The 19,212-nt window shown below is 38.0% G+C and overlaps 1 protein-coding gene across 1 annotated transcript in view; it reads left to right on the top strand.

Moving 5' to 3' along the window:
• Positions 1 to 19,212, top strand: part of FANCM (FA complementation group M) — a 98,956-nt gene that overhangs the window by 41,104 nt on the left and 38,640 nt on the right. Inside the window, 1 exon segment of the mRNA XM_043981388.1 lies at positions 10,433 to 10,588. Coding sequence (XP_043837323.1) covers positions 10,433 to 10,588 — 156 coding nt within the window.

The raw sequence follows: 19,212 nt of genomic DNA, 5'->3' as shown, positions 1-19,212 counted from the left end.
AGTCTCAGTTTCTTAATCTGTAGATGAGGGAGTTGGACTAGATGGTCTTTATGGATACGCTTCTAGCTCTAAATCTGTGAACCTGTGATTCTTTATTTCCAGTTCTTTTGTACCACCAAAAAATATTGCCATGTATATTTTGGTGTGTATAGCTTCTTTCTTTCCATCTTTAACCTCTTTGAAGTATATACTCTAGGTCAAAAGGGGTGGCTTTTCTTGCATAATCCTAATTTTCTTTCCAGAAGGATTGAAACTATTTACTGTTCCATAAGGAGGACACATGTCTTTTTGCTGTACCAACATATTCCATCTTATTCATTTTTGTCAGTTTGTTGGCAAAGGTTATAAGGGTGACAAAACCTTAGTTTTGCTTTAATTTTCCTATTGGTATTAGGGATTTGGAGCAGTCATCCATGTGGTTGCTGATAGTTTTCAGTTATTCTTTTGAGACCATTTCTTTTCTTTGGCAGCTCATCTATTGGTGAATTTTTCTTTTTTTCATTTTCAACAAGCTGCTGGTAAATTCCAGTGATCTAGGGGAAATGGGAAGATACTTTTAGTCTTGGAGATCAGGAGAAGATAGTTGGCCTCAGGAAATTTTAGCCTTGGAGAGATGGACAAAATTAGAAAATTATGCCTGTCAGCTTTTTATGAAAGTATCTTGTCCTGTTTTATTCACAAAATGATAGGATTTTTGACTTGGAAAGAATAATGGTGGCCATCTAGTTCAATCTATAACTTCAATAAAATCCACATTAAAATATACGCTACCAGTTGTTATCCAGCCGTTCCTTGAATCCATTATGTCTCAAGACAGCCCACTCCCTTTTCTGGCTGCTTTTATCATTGGAAGCTTTCTTGACAGAATGCTTACATTTGCCTCTTTGCAATGTCTAGTTGTTGCTCTTGATTCTGTTCTTTAGGGCCAAACAGTTTAATCCTTCTCACAGTTTTTCAAATACTTGAAGACAACTTATGTCCTCCAGACCCATCTCTTTTCCAGGTTAAACCTCTAAGTTTCTTTAATCAGTTAATCAGCAAGCATTTATCAAGGGCCTGTTTATAGCAGGCACTGTGCTAGGTAGTAGAAATACAAAGCCAAAAAAAAAAATGAAACATCCTCTGCTTCAGAGGAATTTACATTCTATTCAGGGAGACAGTGTGTGTACACACACACATACACACACACGTTATACAAGGTAATGGAGGGGAAGGGCACCATAAACTGGAGAGACTGGGAATAGCTTCAGGTAGGTTTTTGCAGATTGGTTTGTTCAACAAGTATTTGTTGAGAACAAATAAAAATAATTTGGGGGCAGCTAGGTGGTGCAGTGGATAAAACACTGGCCCTGGATTCAGGAGGACCTGAGTTCAAATCCAGCCTCAGACACTTGACACTTACTAGCTGTGTGACCCTGGGCAAATCACTTAACCCTCATTGCCCTGCCAAAAACAAAAAATGTAACTGAGAACAAATCAGTTTGTTTTGTTTTTTTTTGTTACCAAAATTTGGTTTCAAATATTTGTTCAAATGGGACTCTGAGAAAAGGAGTATGCTATGGCTTGTTCCTCTAGCAGGTGCTTTCCTTCTGATATTAATTTAGGAATTTTTACACATTGTGGAGTTAAAAAATTTTTTTCTTTATATGAACATTATAAACATGAATATTTTCTTAGAGAAAGAACAGGAGAAATGCTTAATTACCCTCATCCTTAAAAAATACCCACTGGACCTTCCTACTTCTTCAACCTATTGGCTCATATTCCTCCTCTCTTTCTCAGCCAAACTTGTTGAAAAAAAGCTATTTGCATTTGTTGACTTTATTTCTTGTCTTCTCGGTTTCTTCTCAACCTTTTGTAGCCTGGCTTCCAACCTCATCACTCGACTAAAACAAATTTCTCCACAGAAGGCAATAATTGTCAGATCTGATATTTTCTAACTCCTTCTTTAACCTATGTGCTTCATGTGGTACTGTGGTACACTCTCCACCTAGGTACTTTCTCTTTTCTGGGCTTTCAAGACACTGCTCCCTCCTGGTTCTCCTACATGTCTAACTGCTTCTTCTTTTTCGGCTCATCATTCTTATCATACTCCCAAACTACCCATATTCCCCAAAGTTTTGTTTTTGGCACTTTCCTCTTATGAAAAATAATCAGCTCCAGTGGGTTTAACTATCAACTCTGTGGAGATGATAATGGGGTGTGTGTGTGTAGGTCTAAAACTGACATTCATTATCTTTCCCCTCAAATGGTCCCCTCTTCAAAACTCCCTCATTTATGTGAAAGGTAACAACATCCTACCATTCTCCCACATTTATAACCTCAGCATTATCTTGGATTATTCATTTTCCCTTGTTGTACATATATAGTTAGTTGTCAGATCTCACCTCCATAACATCTTCACATCTGACCCCTTCCTCCCACTCATACAGCTGTCATCTCACTTCAGGCCCTCATTACTTTTTTAATTTTAATTTTTGACGAGGCAATGAGGGTTAAATGACTTGCCCAGGGTCACACAGCTAGTAAGTGTCAAGCGTCTGAGGCCAATTTGAACTCAGGTCCTCCTGAATCCAGGGCTGGTGCTTTATCCACTGCGCCACCTAGCTGCTCCACCCCCCCCAATCACTTTTCATCTAGATTATTGCAATAGGGGCAGCTAGGTGGTACAGTGGATAAGGTGTAGGCCCTGGATTCAGGAGTACCTGAGTTCAAATCCGGCCTCAGACACTTGACACTTACTAGCTGTGTGACCCTGGGCAAGTCACTTAACCCCCATTGCCTCGCAAAAAAGAAAAAAGAAAAACCAAAACCAAAAAGAATAGATTATTGTAATAGCTTTGTTATTGGTCTCCCCACCTCACATCTCTTACCACTCTAATCTCACACAGTGCTGCCAAGATAATTTTCCCTAAGTTCAAATCTGACCATTCAAGTCCACAATTGATAAATATCAATGGCTTCCTATTTCCTCTAGGAAAAAATATAAACTCTCCTATTTAGCTTTTAAAGACTTACATAGAGGCAGCTAGGTGGTGCAGTGGATAGAGCACCAGCCCTCGAGTCAGGAGGACCTGAGTTCAAATTAGGCCCCGACAATTGACACTTACTAGTTGTGTGACCTTGGTCAAGTCACTTAACCCCAATTGCCTCATCAAAAACAAACAAACAAAAAAGACTTACATAGCCTCTCCACAATGACCATCTGGCCTTGTTGGACATTATTTACCTCTGTCCACTCTGCCTCCACCTCCTTCTCCCCTTCTGCCCTGAAAGTTTCCATCCAGCCAAACTGTCTTTCCCTCTTACTAACACATGGTACTCCATGGCCTGTCCCCATACCTTTGCTCTGCCTGACTTTTATTTCTTTCTTCACACATTTACCACCTTATTCAGATTCTCAACACCTCTTGCTGAGGTTTTGCAACTGCACTTAATTGGCCTCTTTGCTTCAACTCACTCACTGCTATAATTCATGGATCCAGTTCGCTGCAGTGTGGCTGCTGCCAAAGTTTTTTCTTTAAGCACAGATCTCATCATGTGACTCCCCTACTTAATCAATCCTGTGGCTTCTGATTGTCTCTAGGATTAAAATACAAAATCTTTTGTCAGTTAAAGTCCTTAACAAGTTCTGAAGCAAGAGAAGAAAAAAATGAAATTAGAATTGAAATAGCTCTAGAGGAAAAAATTGGAAGGCCGACAGTTTTAGAACACAAGGTGGAAAATTATTCCCAAATAATTACCTCCCTGAAAAAAGAATGGAGCAATTAAAACTGCCTACATGAGACAATAAAAAATATTAGGAGAAAGTCAAAAGATTGAAAAACCAGGAAAAAATTGTGTCTACTTATCAAAAATAGACCTGGAAAACAGGTAATTTAAAACATAATTTAAAAATCACTGGACTTTCTGAAAATAATGTTCAAACAAAAAACCTGGTTACCATTTATCAAGAAATCATGGGGCAGCTAGGTGAATAGAGCACCGGCCCTGGATTCAGGAGGACCTGAGTTCAAATCCGGGCTCAGACACTTGACACTTACTAGCTGTATGACCCTGAACAAGTCACTTAACCCTTATTGCCCTGCAAAAAAAAGAAAAGAAATGTCATGGGAGGATTATGGGCCCCGGTCACCCCAACAATTCTCTGGGGGGTTCAAGGAACCTTTTCCTTGAAACCTCAGGGGTTTTCCCTTGAAATCAAGTAGGCCTCTCCTTGAACACAATCAAGGACACACACACTCACCTAACGGAGATAAGTGGCACAGATTGAACTGAGCATGCTCCAGGACCATCACCCCACATTCCAGTCCTCCTAAGCATCTGGATGAGGTAATCCAGGAGAAGACCACCTGGAACTGCCCATCAGCAGACTGTTTAGACCCATCAGGACAAAGTTGACACCCACCACCAGATCTCTCAAGAGGGATTCTTCCTACCACAGCGCAACGTGGGAACACTACCAGCCCCTCACCCAATAAGAGACTCTTACCCACCCCCCATCTAAACCCTATAAAATGGCACCCCACAAGTCAGTTGGGGGGGAAAGCGTTTTGTTCTGGCAAAACCTTCCTCCCGGCCGGTTTCTCTTATACCCCAATAAACCTGTTCTCTTATTCCTGATTAGGTCTTGTGTGAGAGTGTAATTCTTTACAGAGGAATCCTAAGGACCCACGTGCTTTCTCCTATCGGTTTCCCCTTATCAGAAAGAAACAAATCATAAAAACTGCTCAAACTTGACTCCAGCCTATCTTTCTGGCTTCCTTTACATTATTCATACTCGGTGATATATCAAAATTAGCGACTTTGATGTTTTTCACACATTGCACTCCATTTCCTTTGCTCTGGCTGTCCCACATGTTTGAAATATACTTTTTTCTTCCAAGAAATTGAGTACTTCTCCTTTTTTCTTTTTTTTTTTTTGGATACAGCATAAGTACTTTCTTCTGCATGCAGCTTCTCCTGATCTCCCAACTACCACTACCCTCTCTCCCAAATTATCTTATATAATTGCCTTATATCTTTTTCATATATAATGCCTTATATGATTACCTTATATAAATACTTCATATTTGTATTTATTTGCTGCTTAGTAGACAATTCATAAATGCTTGTTGGATGATTGAAAGGGAAAGAATTTGATTGACATCAATAATAAATAATTGAAATGGTCTGCTTCTTTTCAATTCTCTTTATGGCTCACCTTCTGAATATGAGGTTTGTTTTGCTGGTTACTTGCAGCTTCATCAAATTTGCCCTCTCTCTTAATGCCTTTCTTTTTTTTTTTTTAAATGACTGCTTTTTAATTATTTTTTGAGAGGCAATGGGGGTTAAGTGACTTGCCCAGGGTTACACAGCTAGTCTGAGGCCAGATTTGAACTCAGGTCCTCTTGAATCCAGAGCCGGTGCTTTATCCACTGCGCCACCCAACTGCCCCCTCTTAATGCCTTTCTTAACTCTCTTCCCTTTCTGTTGTTTTTTTTTAAAGTTTATTGTATGTCTACAACAAACTGTGTGAATATGTATATTTGTTTTCAACATTCCATTGTCTGGTTCAGAAAATAGTCACTTGTCATGGGGTATCATGGATGGTGTTGGGGTTCTTAGGTATCTCTCTTTAAAAAATTATACCCTCTCGCACACAAATCCAATTAGAATAAAATATTATTTTATTTAGGCACTAGAGAAAGACCAAGAAAGAAGTCAAAAACTTCTCTCAAGGGGAGATGGCACAGAGGCCATTCTCTGAGATCCCTTTCTTCTCGAACAGGAGAAAGGCCATAGCTTTTATAGATGGGACTTGGGGTGACCAGATGGGGTCACCACCTGACAATGGAAAGTTCCTTATGGGAGTGGGGAAAGTTTGAGTGAAGGCTTGAATGAGAAGACTTCTGGAGTTATCTCTGTCCCATCAGAGCCACTCAGGCCGCAGCCACACCTAATGATCTTATCTCCCTTCTCATTGATGGGTTTTTTTTTTTGTTTGTTTGTTTTTTTGGTGAGGCAATTGTGGTTAAATGACTTGCTCAGGGTCACACAGCTAGTAATTGTTAAGTGTCTGGGACCAGATTTGAACTCAGGTCCTTCTGAACCCAGGGCCTGTGCTCTATCTACTACGCCACCTAGCTGCCCCTCCCTTATTTCTCAAGGTGTGTCTATCCTTAGTTTAGCTGGCCAGTTTCAACTTTAATCCTAACCTCATAACAGTCAGGATAATGTGATGACTACTCCTCTCTCTCCCTTTTCTTTGTTTTTATGTGCTTCTTTTTGCGTATCCCAGTTATGAAAAATGTTTTTTCTCTTTCTTCTGTAGTATATTCCTCTTCTCATTTCTTATCTTAAAATCAGCAAAATAGAATAAAAACATACTTAATCCCAGACTTTGTGTGTTACATAATTTCCTTTGTAATCTGGAAAACTGATTCTAAGTGTGATGTGGGATGGAATTTGGGGTCAAATTGATTGTCCCAAAAGAATTACAAGACTCAGTGACTCAGTTTCTCAAGTTTTATTGCAATACTGTGAGTGACCACAGGGAGAGAACCAGAATAGTGGAAAGGTATCTCTCAAATAAGGAAAGGAAAGACAGTTATATTTATAGTATGGATAAATTGATTATCAGTCTCATTATAATAATCTCTACTTTAGGGAGGCACAGGGGAAGGCCCATTCTAATTTGGAGTTCCTGGGGTCCTAAGCCAACCCCTGAGGCGGGTACTTTTTTTTATAGAGGTGTGTTTTGGGGATTTGCATGGCATAAGGTGAATCTGAGGACAAATTTGGCCTTTTCTATGCATGTCTCTTTCTGTTTCCCATGGCTACTTTCAAAACATAATCATTTTTCTTTTATTTCTGGTCTAAATTTCTATAGGATGTCATTTCTTTTATTGTTATTTGACCTAACCCTTTATGGTCCCATTATGGGTACTGATTTTTGTGGGTAAGAGAACCTACCATTTTGACTTATAAGTTATCCATTAACTGGGGTCTAACTCCCTTTTGGAGCTAAATCTATTAATCCTTTTTTGCCTCCTACATCAAATGGACATTGTCTCTCCTTTTCCATTAGAATGTTAAGCACATCATCATTGCTACTCTTTTCAATTGTTTAAATGTAATCACTGTTCTAGGCTTCTCTTGACTCATTTGTTTTCATTTCAGTGCTTTTACTCAGATCTGGTCTTTTGATTGGAATACTTGAAAATACTCTGTTCAGTAAAAGTCCCTTTTTTCTCCTCTTGGAGTATTACTTAGTTTTTCAGGGCAAATTATTTTGGGTGTGTGGTGTTTAAAATTATATATGGTCGCCTTATTTCTGTTCCAAGTTTAGGGAAATTATCTAGGGGTTTCTAATATATTTATTTCTTATAAATTAGAAGCTTTAGCACTAGTTTTTGGCATTAAGCATTTTTTTTTTTTGGTGAGGTAATTGGGGTTAAGTGACTTGCCCGGGGCCACACAGCTAGTAAGTGTCAAATGTCTGAGGTCAGATTTGAACTCAGGTCCTCCTGAATCAAGGGCCAGTGCGTTATTCACTGTGCCACCTAGCTTCCCCTACATTAAGCATTTATTAAAGCATGCCAATATTAGTAAAGAGAGAACACTTGGCTCGGAAAGTTAAGAAGCTATCTAGCCACCTTAAGCTGGTCCAAGAGTCTCTGTGGAAGCTTTGTTAGGGTCCTGAGGAGAGGCGGCCCTTCCACACTGCTCAAAGCTAATTGGTAGGGGCAGCTAGGTGGTGCAGTGGATAGAGCACTGGCCCTGGAGTCAGGAGAACCTGAGTTCAAATCTGACCTCGGACACTTAATGCTTACTAGCTGTGTGACCCTGGGCAAGTCACTTAACCCCAATTGCCTCACCAAAAAAAAAAAAAGCTAATTGGCTAACATCATTCAAATCTATTGGTTTACTGAACTTGAGAGTGGTCCATGAGCAGAATGTGTTGAGCTCAGAGTTTAGAGAACACACCTTCTGAGGGCCAGGCTTTCAGGTAGTTGTGGTTTTAATTAAGTTAATTTTAAGTGAGTTAATCAGCGAAGTCAATCTAATCAATCTTAATATTATCCCCTCAAGGGGAGGGTGGTGCTCTGGGCTTCCCAAAACCCATTATTTTCTCTCTCTCTCTCTCTCTCTCTCTCTCTCTCTCTTTTTTTTTTTTTTTGCGGGGCAATTGGGGTTAAGTGACTTGCCCAGGGTCACACAGCTAGTAAGTGCTAAGTCTCTGAGACCGTATTTGAACTCAGGCCCTCCTGAATCCAGGGCTGGTGTTCTATCCATTGGGGCACCATTGCGCCACCTAGCTGCCCCAACCCATTATTTTCTCACAGGTTGTAAACCTTTATCTTGTACCATTTGGAGATTTATACTCAATGATTTTCTTTCCTTTATAGTAATTTTAGGAGACCCTTATATGATCCTTACTGGGGTTTTTTTGGGTATTTTCATTCTTCCTTTTTGTGTGCTTGCCATATTTTTTTCTCTTGTAAGCTCTGTGATATAGGCTAAAAAATCCTGGAAACTTTCAGTTTGAGATTTCTTTCAAGTAGTGAAGTAAGTGGACTAGACAGTTTTTATGATTTCTTTGGTATCTAGGTTTTTTGTTTGAACATAATTTTCAGAGAGTTCAATGATTCTTCCCTCATATATATATATTTTTTGAGGGGGGGGCACAATGAGGGTTAAATGACTTGCCCAAGGTCATACAGCTAGTGAGTGTCAAGTGTCTGAGTCTGGATTTGAACTCAGGTCCTCCTGAATCCAGGGCGGGTGCTTTATCCACTGTGACACCTAGCTGCCCCGAGTTCGATGATTCTTAAATTAGTTTCCTTTGACTTGTTTTCCAGCTCTGTTTTTGACAGATAAATAACTAACATTTTCTTCTTTCTTTTAGCCTTGAATTTCTTCTAATATTTTTTGCTGTCTCATGTAGTCATTCAATTTTTTAAAAAATCTTTAAACATATTTATTTATTTTTCAAATCATAAAAGTATTTTATTATTTTCCACTTACATGTAAAGATAGTTTTCAACATTTGTAGTCATTTAGTTTTGTTCCATTCTGTTTTCAGGGAGTCTGTTGCTTGGGCCAAATTTTCTACCTTGTGTTCTAAGCTATTTGTTTTCCTTCTAGTTTTTTCCTTCAGAGATTTTATTTCAGTTCTGATTTCATCTTTTTTATTTCTTGCATCGCTCCTAACCATTAAGGTAGTTCTTGTGGGCAGTCATTTTTTTTTTTCTCTGAGGCTCTCCTTCTGTGGAGATGCTCTTTTCTTCTGTATTTACCTCTTGAACTTTCCTTAATCCATAGTATTTCCTGTTTTCTTCTGTGTACTTATATTCTCCCTGGTATAACTCCTTTCTCAGAGTTCAGGTTCATTTACTTTCTCCAGCTTCCCTGATGTATTTTGTCTCCTAGCATCAGTGGTTTCTGGCTATATTTTTGTGAAATTCTGTACTGTATAAAGAAGCATACTTGTGTTTATCTTTTTGTTAAATTTTCATTTGTCAGACTTTGTCAAGTCACTTAACTTCTCATTGCTCTAGGCAACTCACCCTTAAGTTGGTTCAAGAATGTACTCCCTCTCTTACATTTATTCCTATTGTCATAAATCCCATGCCATAAGAGGGTTATTTCATGTTGCTGCTCATTTTTTTTTTTAAATAAGGGATAAGCGGTACAGAACTATTAAAATAAGGTTGATGGTGATTGAAAGTACATTTAAAAGGGAATAGAGTCAGTATACAGTGAAAAGTACCTAAGTCCACTCTATTGTTAGCTAAAAATCATCATGCATGGCCTGTAGTTCTCTTGGCCATGAATTCCATTATGCTGTTCCTTCATTACCCCCCAAATATAAGTGAATATCCTTGAATTCTCCATTGTGGTTTTGTGATCTGCACCAAAAATTACCATTTACATTTTTTGGGGGAGGGGGAGGGGGACGTAATTGGGGTTAAGTGACTTGCCCAGGGTCACACAGGTAGTAAGTATCAAGTGTCTGAGGCCGGACTTGAACTCAGGTCTTCCTGACTTCAGGGCCAGTGCTCTATCCACTGTGCCACCTAGCTGCCCCACCATTTACTTATAATCCCAAGGTCATTCTTAGTCAATCAGGATGTCTCCTAATGTTTGGGGGGTTTTTTGGTATTCTCCCAGATTCTCACTTTGTCACTGGCCTAATAACTTCTATCCATAAAAGATAGATGGTACAAAGAGCAACTAAATATGCAACTAAAGTTTTTTGCCACTTTTTTCAGAAAATAGTATAGTTGAAACCTGGTTCTTCTGTTTTCTCCACCTCCAAAAGAAAAAGTTAATAAAGAATTCATTGTAGTCTAAATTCTTATGTAATTTTGCTTTGAGATTTTTAGCAATGACCTAAAAAACCCCAAACTGTAATCTTTAATTTTTCTTTGTTTCATTCTTAACCTAGAATTGTGAATCAAGACCTGGAAGTTATCAACTGTCTTTGTCTGAGTGGAGTGTTTGGCAAAATCGTCCTTTTCCCACCCATCAAGTTGACCATTCTGATCGCTGCTACCACTTCATAAGTGTTATGGAAATGATAGATAAGATAAGAAATGAAGAGGTATGGGTTTGAATTTATTTTTTCTTCTTCCTCATAATGTAGGGCATGTTTCACCTCCTTAAGAAAAGAGAACACCCTGCATCGATGCAAATTTAGCTGTTACTTGGTATTGGCAAGAAAAAACACCAATACAACATCTGACAATCTCTTCAGGGCACTGCACAATTGCTTTTGCCCTTTATACTTCCTGGAATCTTTTTTTCTTGGTAGTATTTCTCATAACTATATTCAGGTAAACTGCCATGTTGGCTTCCTGTTTGGCATTTCACTTCTTTCAATTCATGAGGAAGGCTATATTTATTTATTGTGGTCTTTTCACTTTTTCTATTGTGATAGACCCAGGTTGTTCAGTTGCCTTTCACTGAAAATTAAGCAGGTTCCTACCAAAATACCACTAGAAGTTGAAACTTCCCACAGCTGTTATTTATGAGGAGTTTTGAAACAAAATCAAGTTACTTTATCTCTCTCCCAATAATCTGATTTTCATAGTCTCCTCTGACTTAGTTTATGCTGCAGCTTCTGTTGCCTCTGTGTGTGTGTATGAATAGACAGAAAGACACATATCTGTCTATCTATTTCATTTATATTTTTATGAGTGATCTGTGAAGTTTTTTTTTTCCCCTTGGTAAGGCAAATTGGGGTTAAGTGACTTGCTCAGGGTCACACAGCTAGTTAAAGTGTCTGAGGCCAGATTTGAACTCAGGTCCTCCTGAATCCAGGGCCAGTGCTCTATCCACTGTGCCACCTAGCTGCCCCATCTGTGAAGTTTTAACATAATTTGGGGGAGATAGTCTTTGTGACTCTTTCAGATCTTATTATCTGATTTAGTATTGGCTGAACAAATATTTTGCTTTTAATTCATTAACCCAGGGAGATCCTTCCTAATAAAAATTTTGTATAACAGCATGTAGCCTGAACAAGCAGATCATCTTTAGGAATGAATAGATTTGTATTACAGAAGTGAAGTTTCATTTTTTTAATATCAACATTCTATTGGTATTGCTATTTATCAATGAGACATGGAATACAGCACTTTTCAGAAAATTTAAAAAAAGAATGTCACAAAGAGGGCAGTGGAGATGTATATGGTAAATGTGAAGCAGTCTGCCATGCATAACCAATGAAGAATGTCAAAGAACAAAAATATAAGATATATATAAGGAGTGGTCATAGGTTGACAGGTTAGACCACCAGATGGCTCCACTGGCATTTCCATGATGTCAAGAAACAGCAAGGAAAGCCTCCAGTACATTGTGTCCTTCTGCCACAAGCGGAGGGAACACTTGGATCAAAGTGCACACTAACAAAGGCCAAATTTATACTTGTGAAGAGATGCTACTTTACACAGCAGTTTTCTCTGCTTACAACTTAGAGTTATTGTAATAGTTGTTACGTTTGTTAATATTAATAGCATGAGGTACTGGGACTCTGTTGCAATTGTAATATTTTAATAAAATGTTACAAACATCTTTTGTGTCTACTAAACTCCTATAAAGTTGCTTAAATAGTTATAAATTCCTTCAGTGCTACTAGTACTACATTGTAATAATAATAATGTATACAATATGACATTCAAAATTCACAGTAAACCTTAATCAAATGAACTAATTGGAAACATTGTAAGATTTTTCACAGAAATGGTAGGACTTATGCAAAACTAGAAATGCATGGTTAAGATAAGTTGTTCAGTGTCTTTAAGATCATAAGACCTGCAGTTATTTCCTCCATTCTTGGGCAGCAAAGTGGTTATCAGAGTAAGCCCTCAGCCTTTTTGTTATAATATTAAACCCTAGAGGGAAAGAGACTTTATAGTAGAATATATAAATTAAGGTTGAAGGTTCTGACATTTAACACCAGTGTTGGTAGTCTGTGCTAACTGATCGGAGTCTTTTTCCCTACAAGTTTCTGAATGGTCTCTCTTCTTCATGGCCTGAAATGAAGTTTCTGTTTTTTAACACATAACATCAGTGCCCTAGTAATCAGACAAGAAAAAACACACTTTACAAATACATATAAATAATATTTCATTATTTTACCTTATTTATATCAGTAATATGGGGAATGTAAGGGACTCTACGCTATGGTAATCAGGCTACCATTTAAATTGTATTATAAGGAGAATAAAAAAAAGTCTGTCTCCACTAATCAGAAATAAACATTCAATTATTACCTAGTTATTTTATGAAAATTCACTTATCTCCTCTTTGGTCACATGGTTAAGTTAGAAAGGCATGGGCAAATAGGAGGGTAATTGTATTTCTCAGGCAGTCATCTAGGGTCTCTAAATGCATATTTTTAATGTTAGGACTGTTACAAATGGCATAGACTTAAAATAATGGTAGTTTGTTTTAAACCTTAAAAAAAAATCAGCCTCCTCATTTTTTTTCCTTGTGGGGAGAAGGCAGCTTTGTGGAATCAATATAAATTTTAAGGAATACTGTCGCGAAAAAAAAATTTTAAGTCCGACGGAAGAATGAAAATAACAAAGTTTCCAGGCTGAAGCAAATAGGTTTATTGAAAGAGGGCCTCAACAAAACCGGTCATCCAGGCTTTGGGCCTGAAAGACCCAGAAGTACAAACTACATAGGTTTATATACCCTGGGGGGGGCATTATCTAAAATTAGGACATAGTCTTGAGTAATAACAAGGGATCAGCGCTATGATATCAATAGGGTGGATCATTGTTAGGCCAGTGTAAAGCGGCATGAACAGTAGGCCAGTGTAAAGCGGCGTGAACAGTATTACTGACCACCTACAGACCCTGTGACATTTCCTAGGGCGGATATCACAAGATCTACTACACTATGTCATAGGAAAATTGAGAAACATGGAAAAAGGACTTGACCTACTAACCTTATGCAATCTATATGAATCACAATTATTTTTTGTTAATATATTGAATATTATTTTAATTAAATCACTTAAAACTATAGTAAATCTCTTATAACTAAGGGACGGGGAAAATCTCACTCACAATACAAGTAGTATAAATATTCTACAATGGAGAAATCAAGGTTCCCAAATAAAGCCAAATTTCAGAAAAATAGAAATAAATCTAAAATATTTTTCAACAGCTTTATAAAGATAGGATACTTTATTGTCCCTACTGAGCTTGTGAAATAATGATACCCTCAATTTTGTTGATCTTGTGTGGTCTTGTTAGCTCCAAGCAATATTACTTAGAAAAGCAATTTCTCCACTTTTAAGGCCTCATTTGAGAACATTTTTTTTCCCCAAAAGCATCTCCTTACCTTCCAAAGCAGCCATTGGAGGAGATGTGATGTTAAGAAGGCTGATCACCAGTTATTTAGAACACAGAGCTGGTGAACAGTAGAAATATGGAATGGGTACTCTTCTCTGGTATTGCTTAGAGCTTTTAGTTAGACAGTAGCTTGTTCAGAGATAGTCTTTGCAAACACATGTCAAAGAGTTCTAGTATTCTGTATATTTTTGTACACCAGTCAAAAGGGGAAGGGCATATCAAAATGTCCAAGAGTCAGACTTCCTGACTACAGAAATAGAAATGTCTTAGGGTTGCACTAATAAAGGGAAAAGAATAGACAGTTGCTGAGGCAAGGACAGGCACGTAGGGGTCACTTCAGACTTAATTAAACAGCAATTTTATCTTGATTATTCAGTAAGAATGTAATAAGTATTGGTTGTGTGAAATTTAATTAAACTTCTATGTATTTATTTAATAACAAAAAAGTATTCTTTGTGATTTTCTTGTCCATGAGGATCATTAAAATTATTAAATTTAAGCAATTTAAAATCAGTTAATAGTTATTTAGTGTGACTTTTATATATAGCTATAATTAGCTGCCTCAGCATCTGACTGTAGGGCTATAGGCTATTAGCTGCCTAAGCCAGTCTATAAGGGCCTATCTGCCTGGGGGTTTAAAAAGTCCCCCAGGGGCGGCTAGGTGGTAAAGTGGATAAAGCACCGGCCCTGGATTCAGGGGTACCTGAGTTCAAATCTGGCCTCAGACACTTGACACTTACTAGCTGTGTGACCCCGGGCAAGTCACTTAACCCCCCTTGCCCCGTCCCCCCAGAAAATTATTTAGTAAAAAGTCCCCCAGGTTCCTTAAGCCCCGTGTGGACCAAGTTGTAAGGGCCTGCCCTTCCCCACTGCTTCTCCCAGACTAGCAAGAAACAAGATCAAACAGCCTCCTTTCAATTAAAGCAAAAACAGGGTTTATTTATGAGAATAAACTTAGAGATAAAGATAATGAAAAGCAAAATATGACCTTTGAACTTTGGTACACCAGACTCACTTTCTCTTTTAACTTTCTCTCCTGCCGCCTGCATATCTCTTGTCTGTGGGTGTTGGCTGGCCCCTGTATCCATGCCTCAGAACAGTTCACCTCTCCCTAGCTCACTGCTTGCACTTTCCCCTCACCATCAGCCGCACCCTACTCTTTTTCACTACTTCCTCCCATTTACTCTCTGCTGCCCTCTTGTCTCTGTAGCGTCTCTTACTGACTGACCGACTCTTTTTCCTATGTCTTCACTATGTTCTCCTTTCACTACCCCCACTCCTGAATATAAAACCCTTATCTCTCAGGAACTACAGGCCAGCCAACTCCCATGCCCCCAAACTAATTCATTGGCAGCCCCAGGTCGCACCCAAGGCTGGCACGGAGCATGGAGCCCCTGTGTGGGTGCACCTGGAGCTTGGTGGAGAAAGCTGACACATGCAAGACATGCTACGCCCCCAAGGTGGTTTTAGGGAGAGCAGTCGCACTGGGGAGGGACGGCCCGTTTGGGGCACCCGAGGCTAATTTTAGCCTCTTACATTAGTAGCCACTTGTTATATGCCAGGGACAATAGTAGGTAATAGATACAAAGACAAAAGTGAAATATCACTTGTCCTTTAGGAGCATACAGTCTAGCCAGCAGAGACAGCATACACACATATGCATACGTACATTATGTATACATATATAATACACATACATATATATTATATATACATATATAATACACACATACATTATATATACATATATACCACACACACATTATATATACATATATAACACACATACATTATATATACATATGTACTACACATACATTATCTATAATACATACATATATTATATATACATACACATTATATATACATATATAACACATACATTATATATACACATATAATACATGTGTGCAGAAAATAGTATAAAATAATTTGAGGGGATAGCAAGTAGATGATAGGCTTCATGAACTTGAGTTGAATCTTGAAGGCAACTAGGGATTCTGAAAGACAGAGGTGAGGGGAGAGTGCATTTCAGACCTGGGGGAGAGCAAAAATAAAGAAGTAGAAGATGTTATGTCCCATTTAAAGAATTGTCTAAAGGAAGGGGGGGTTGGACAGTGGTATACATAGGGAAGGGAGCATAAGTCTGGAAAGGTAGCACAAGGATAGGTCGTAAAGAGCATTAAACAGGCTATAGTAGTCAGTCTCTAGGTTTATTGAATAGAGGAGCGACATGTTCAGACCAACATTTAAGGAAGATCATTTTGGTAGCTGTGTAGAGAATGTATTGGTATAGGTACAGACTAGAAGGAGGAAGACACATTTGAAGGCTCTTTTAATAGGCCAGGGAAGAGGTAATGAAGGCCTGAACTAGGATGATGGCTGTGTAAGGGTACAGAAGAGGATGAATATGAGAGTCTGTGGGTAGAAATGATAGGTCTTGGCAACTGATTGGCTATGTGGGGTGATTGAGAGTGATGAATCAAATATGATTTTGAAATTGCAAATCTGGGGGACAAGGAGGATGTTTGTGTTCTTGACATTAATTGCCAAGAACAAATAATTGCCAATTCTATTGGAAGAAGGATACATTTAAGGGTGTGGGGGATTATTGGCAGAGATAGAAAGTTCTGTTTGGACATGCTGATTTTTAAATATCTATGGCACATCCAGTTGAAATACTCTATCTTGTTGTTTGGTTGTTTTTCACTTGTGTCTGACTCTTCAGAGTCCCATTTTGGGTTTTCTTGGCAAAGATTCTTTTTGTTTTTGTTTTTGTTTTTTTTTAATGAGGCAGTTGGGGTTAAGTGACTTGCCCAGGGTCACACAGCTAGTAAGTGTTAAGTGTCTGAGGCCGGATTTGAACTCAGGAACTCCTGAATCCAGGGCCGGTGCTTTATCCACTGCGCCACCTAGCTGCCCCCATCTTGGCAAAGATTCTACTGAAGTGGTTTGTCATTCTCCAGATCATTTTACAGATGAGGAAACTGAGGCAAACAAGGTTAAATGATTTGCCCAGGGTTACACAGCTAGTGAATGTTTGAGGCTGGATTTGAACTCAAGAAGATGAGTCTTCTTGACTTCAACCTGGTGCTCTATCCACTGTACCCCTTAGCTGCCCTGAAATGTCCCATCGATAACTTGGTAAATAGATAGAACTGGAATTCAGTAGAGAGGGTAAGGCTGGAATATGTATATATGGGAGTCTTCAGTATAGAGATGGTTGTGGGTCCTAAACAGAGAGTAAGAACAGTTACCAGGATGGAACTTTGGGATACAACCACAATTAGAGAGAGTGATATGGAATATGATCCAGCAAAGGATAAACCTGAGATAATAGAAGAACCAAGAGAGATCAGTGTCACGATAACTCAGAGAGGATAGAGCATGCAAGAGAAAAGGTTGGTCTGCAGAGTGCTGCAGAGAGGTCAAGAAGGATATGAATAGAAAAAATTTAATTATATTTGGCAATTTGGCTTTTTTTGTTTTTGTTTTTTGGGTGAGGCATTTGGGGTTAAGTGACTTTCCCAGGGTCACACAGCTAGTAAGTGTCAAGGATGTGAGGTCGGATTTGAACTCAGGTCCTCCTGAATCCAGGGCAGGTGCTCTATCCACTGTGCCACTTAGCTGCCCCAGGCAATTTGTTTTTAATAATATTTTCCCTTGATTACATGTAAACAAAAAAAATTCAACATTTAAAAAATTTTTTTTGAATTCCAGATTCTCTCTCCTCCCTCTTTTCCTGCTACCTGTGAGATGGCAAGCAATCTGATATAGGTTATACATGTACAATCATGTAAAACATATTTACATATTCCATTTTGTAGAGGATAACTTGAACCCCCCCCAAATTAAGAAAGTGACATATAGTATGCTTTAGTCTGCGTTCAGACTCCATCAATTCTTTCTCTGGAGAGGGATAGCATTTTTCATCATAAATCCTCTGGGATTGCTTTGGATCCCTGTCTTGATGAGAATACCTGAGGCATTCACAGTTGTTCATCATAGAATATTGCTGTTACTGTGCATAACATTCTCCTGGTTCTGCTTACTTTACTCTGTATCAGTTCATGTAAGTCTTTCCAGGTTTTTCTAAAATCATATTGTTCATCATTTCTTAGAGCACAATAGTATTTTGTTACAATCACATAATTGTTCAGTCGTTCCTCAATTGCTGGGCATCTCCTTAATTCTTTATGTATTTGAGAAATGGGACCTTTATCAGAAGATATTTGCTATAAAATGTTTCCCCCAGCTTTCTGCTTTCTTTCTAATCTTGGTTGCATCGGTTTTGTTTGTGCAAACCCTTTTTTATTTAATTTAATCAAAATTATCTATTTTATATCTCTTAATGCTCTCCATCTCTTATTTGGTCCTAAATTCTTTCCTTCTCCATAGATCTGACGGGTAAACTTTTCCTTGCTCTCATAATATGCTTATGGTATTACCCTTTATGTCTAAATCATGTATTCATTTTGACTTTATCTTGGTATGTACTGAGAGATGTTGATCTATATCTAGTTTCTTCCAAATTGTTTTCCAGATTTCCTAGCACTTTTTGTCAAATAGTGAGTTCTTATCCCAAAAGCTTGGATCTTTGGATGTATCAAACATTAAATTACTGTGGTTATATGCTACAATGTATTTTGTATCTAATCTATTCTACTGATCCACCACTCTATTTCTTAGGTAATACTAGATTGTTTTGATGATTACCAGTTTACAATACAGTTTGAGATCTGGTACTGTTAGGCCACTTTCCTTTATATTTTTTCATTGATTCCCTTAATATTCTTGAACTTTTGTTCTCCCAGGTGATTTTGGTATTATTTTTTCTAGCTTTATAAAATAAATTTTTGGTAGTTTGATTGGTATGGCACTGAATAAGTAAATTAATTTAGGTAGAAGTGTCATTTTTATTAAATTGGCTTGGCTTACTCACAAGCAATTAGTATTTCTCCAGTTGTTTAGATCTGACTTTATTTGTGTGAAAATTGTTTTGTAATTGTATTCATATAGTTCCTGGGTTTGTCTTGGCAGGTAGACTTCCAAGTATTTTATATTGCCTACAATTAATTTAAATGGAATTTCTCTTTCTATCTCTTGCTGTTGGGCTTTGTTGGGAATATCTAGAAATGTTGATAATTTATGTTTTTTTTAATATCCTATAACTTTGCTAAAGTTGTTAATTATTTCAAATAGTCCTTTAGTTGATACTCTAGGATTCTAAAGTATACCATCATATCATCTGCAAAGAGTGATAGTTTTGTTACTTCATTGCCTATCCTAATTCCTTCCATTTCTTTTTCTTTTCTTGTTGCTATAGCTAACATTTCTAGTACAATATTGAAGATAGTGGTGA

Source organism: Dromiciops gliroides, chromosome 2 (assembly GCF_019393635.1).
Source record: "Dromiciops gliroides isolate mDroGli1 chromosome 2, mDroGli1.pri, whole genome shotgun sequence".
Lineage (NCBI taxonomy): Eukaryota > Metazoa > Chordata > Mammalia > Microbiotheria > Microbiotheriidae > Dromiciops > Dromiciops gliroides.
This window is presented reverse-complemented; position numbering and strand designations above follow the sequence as displayed.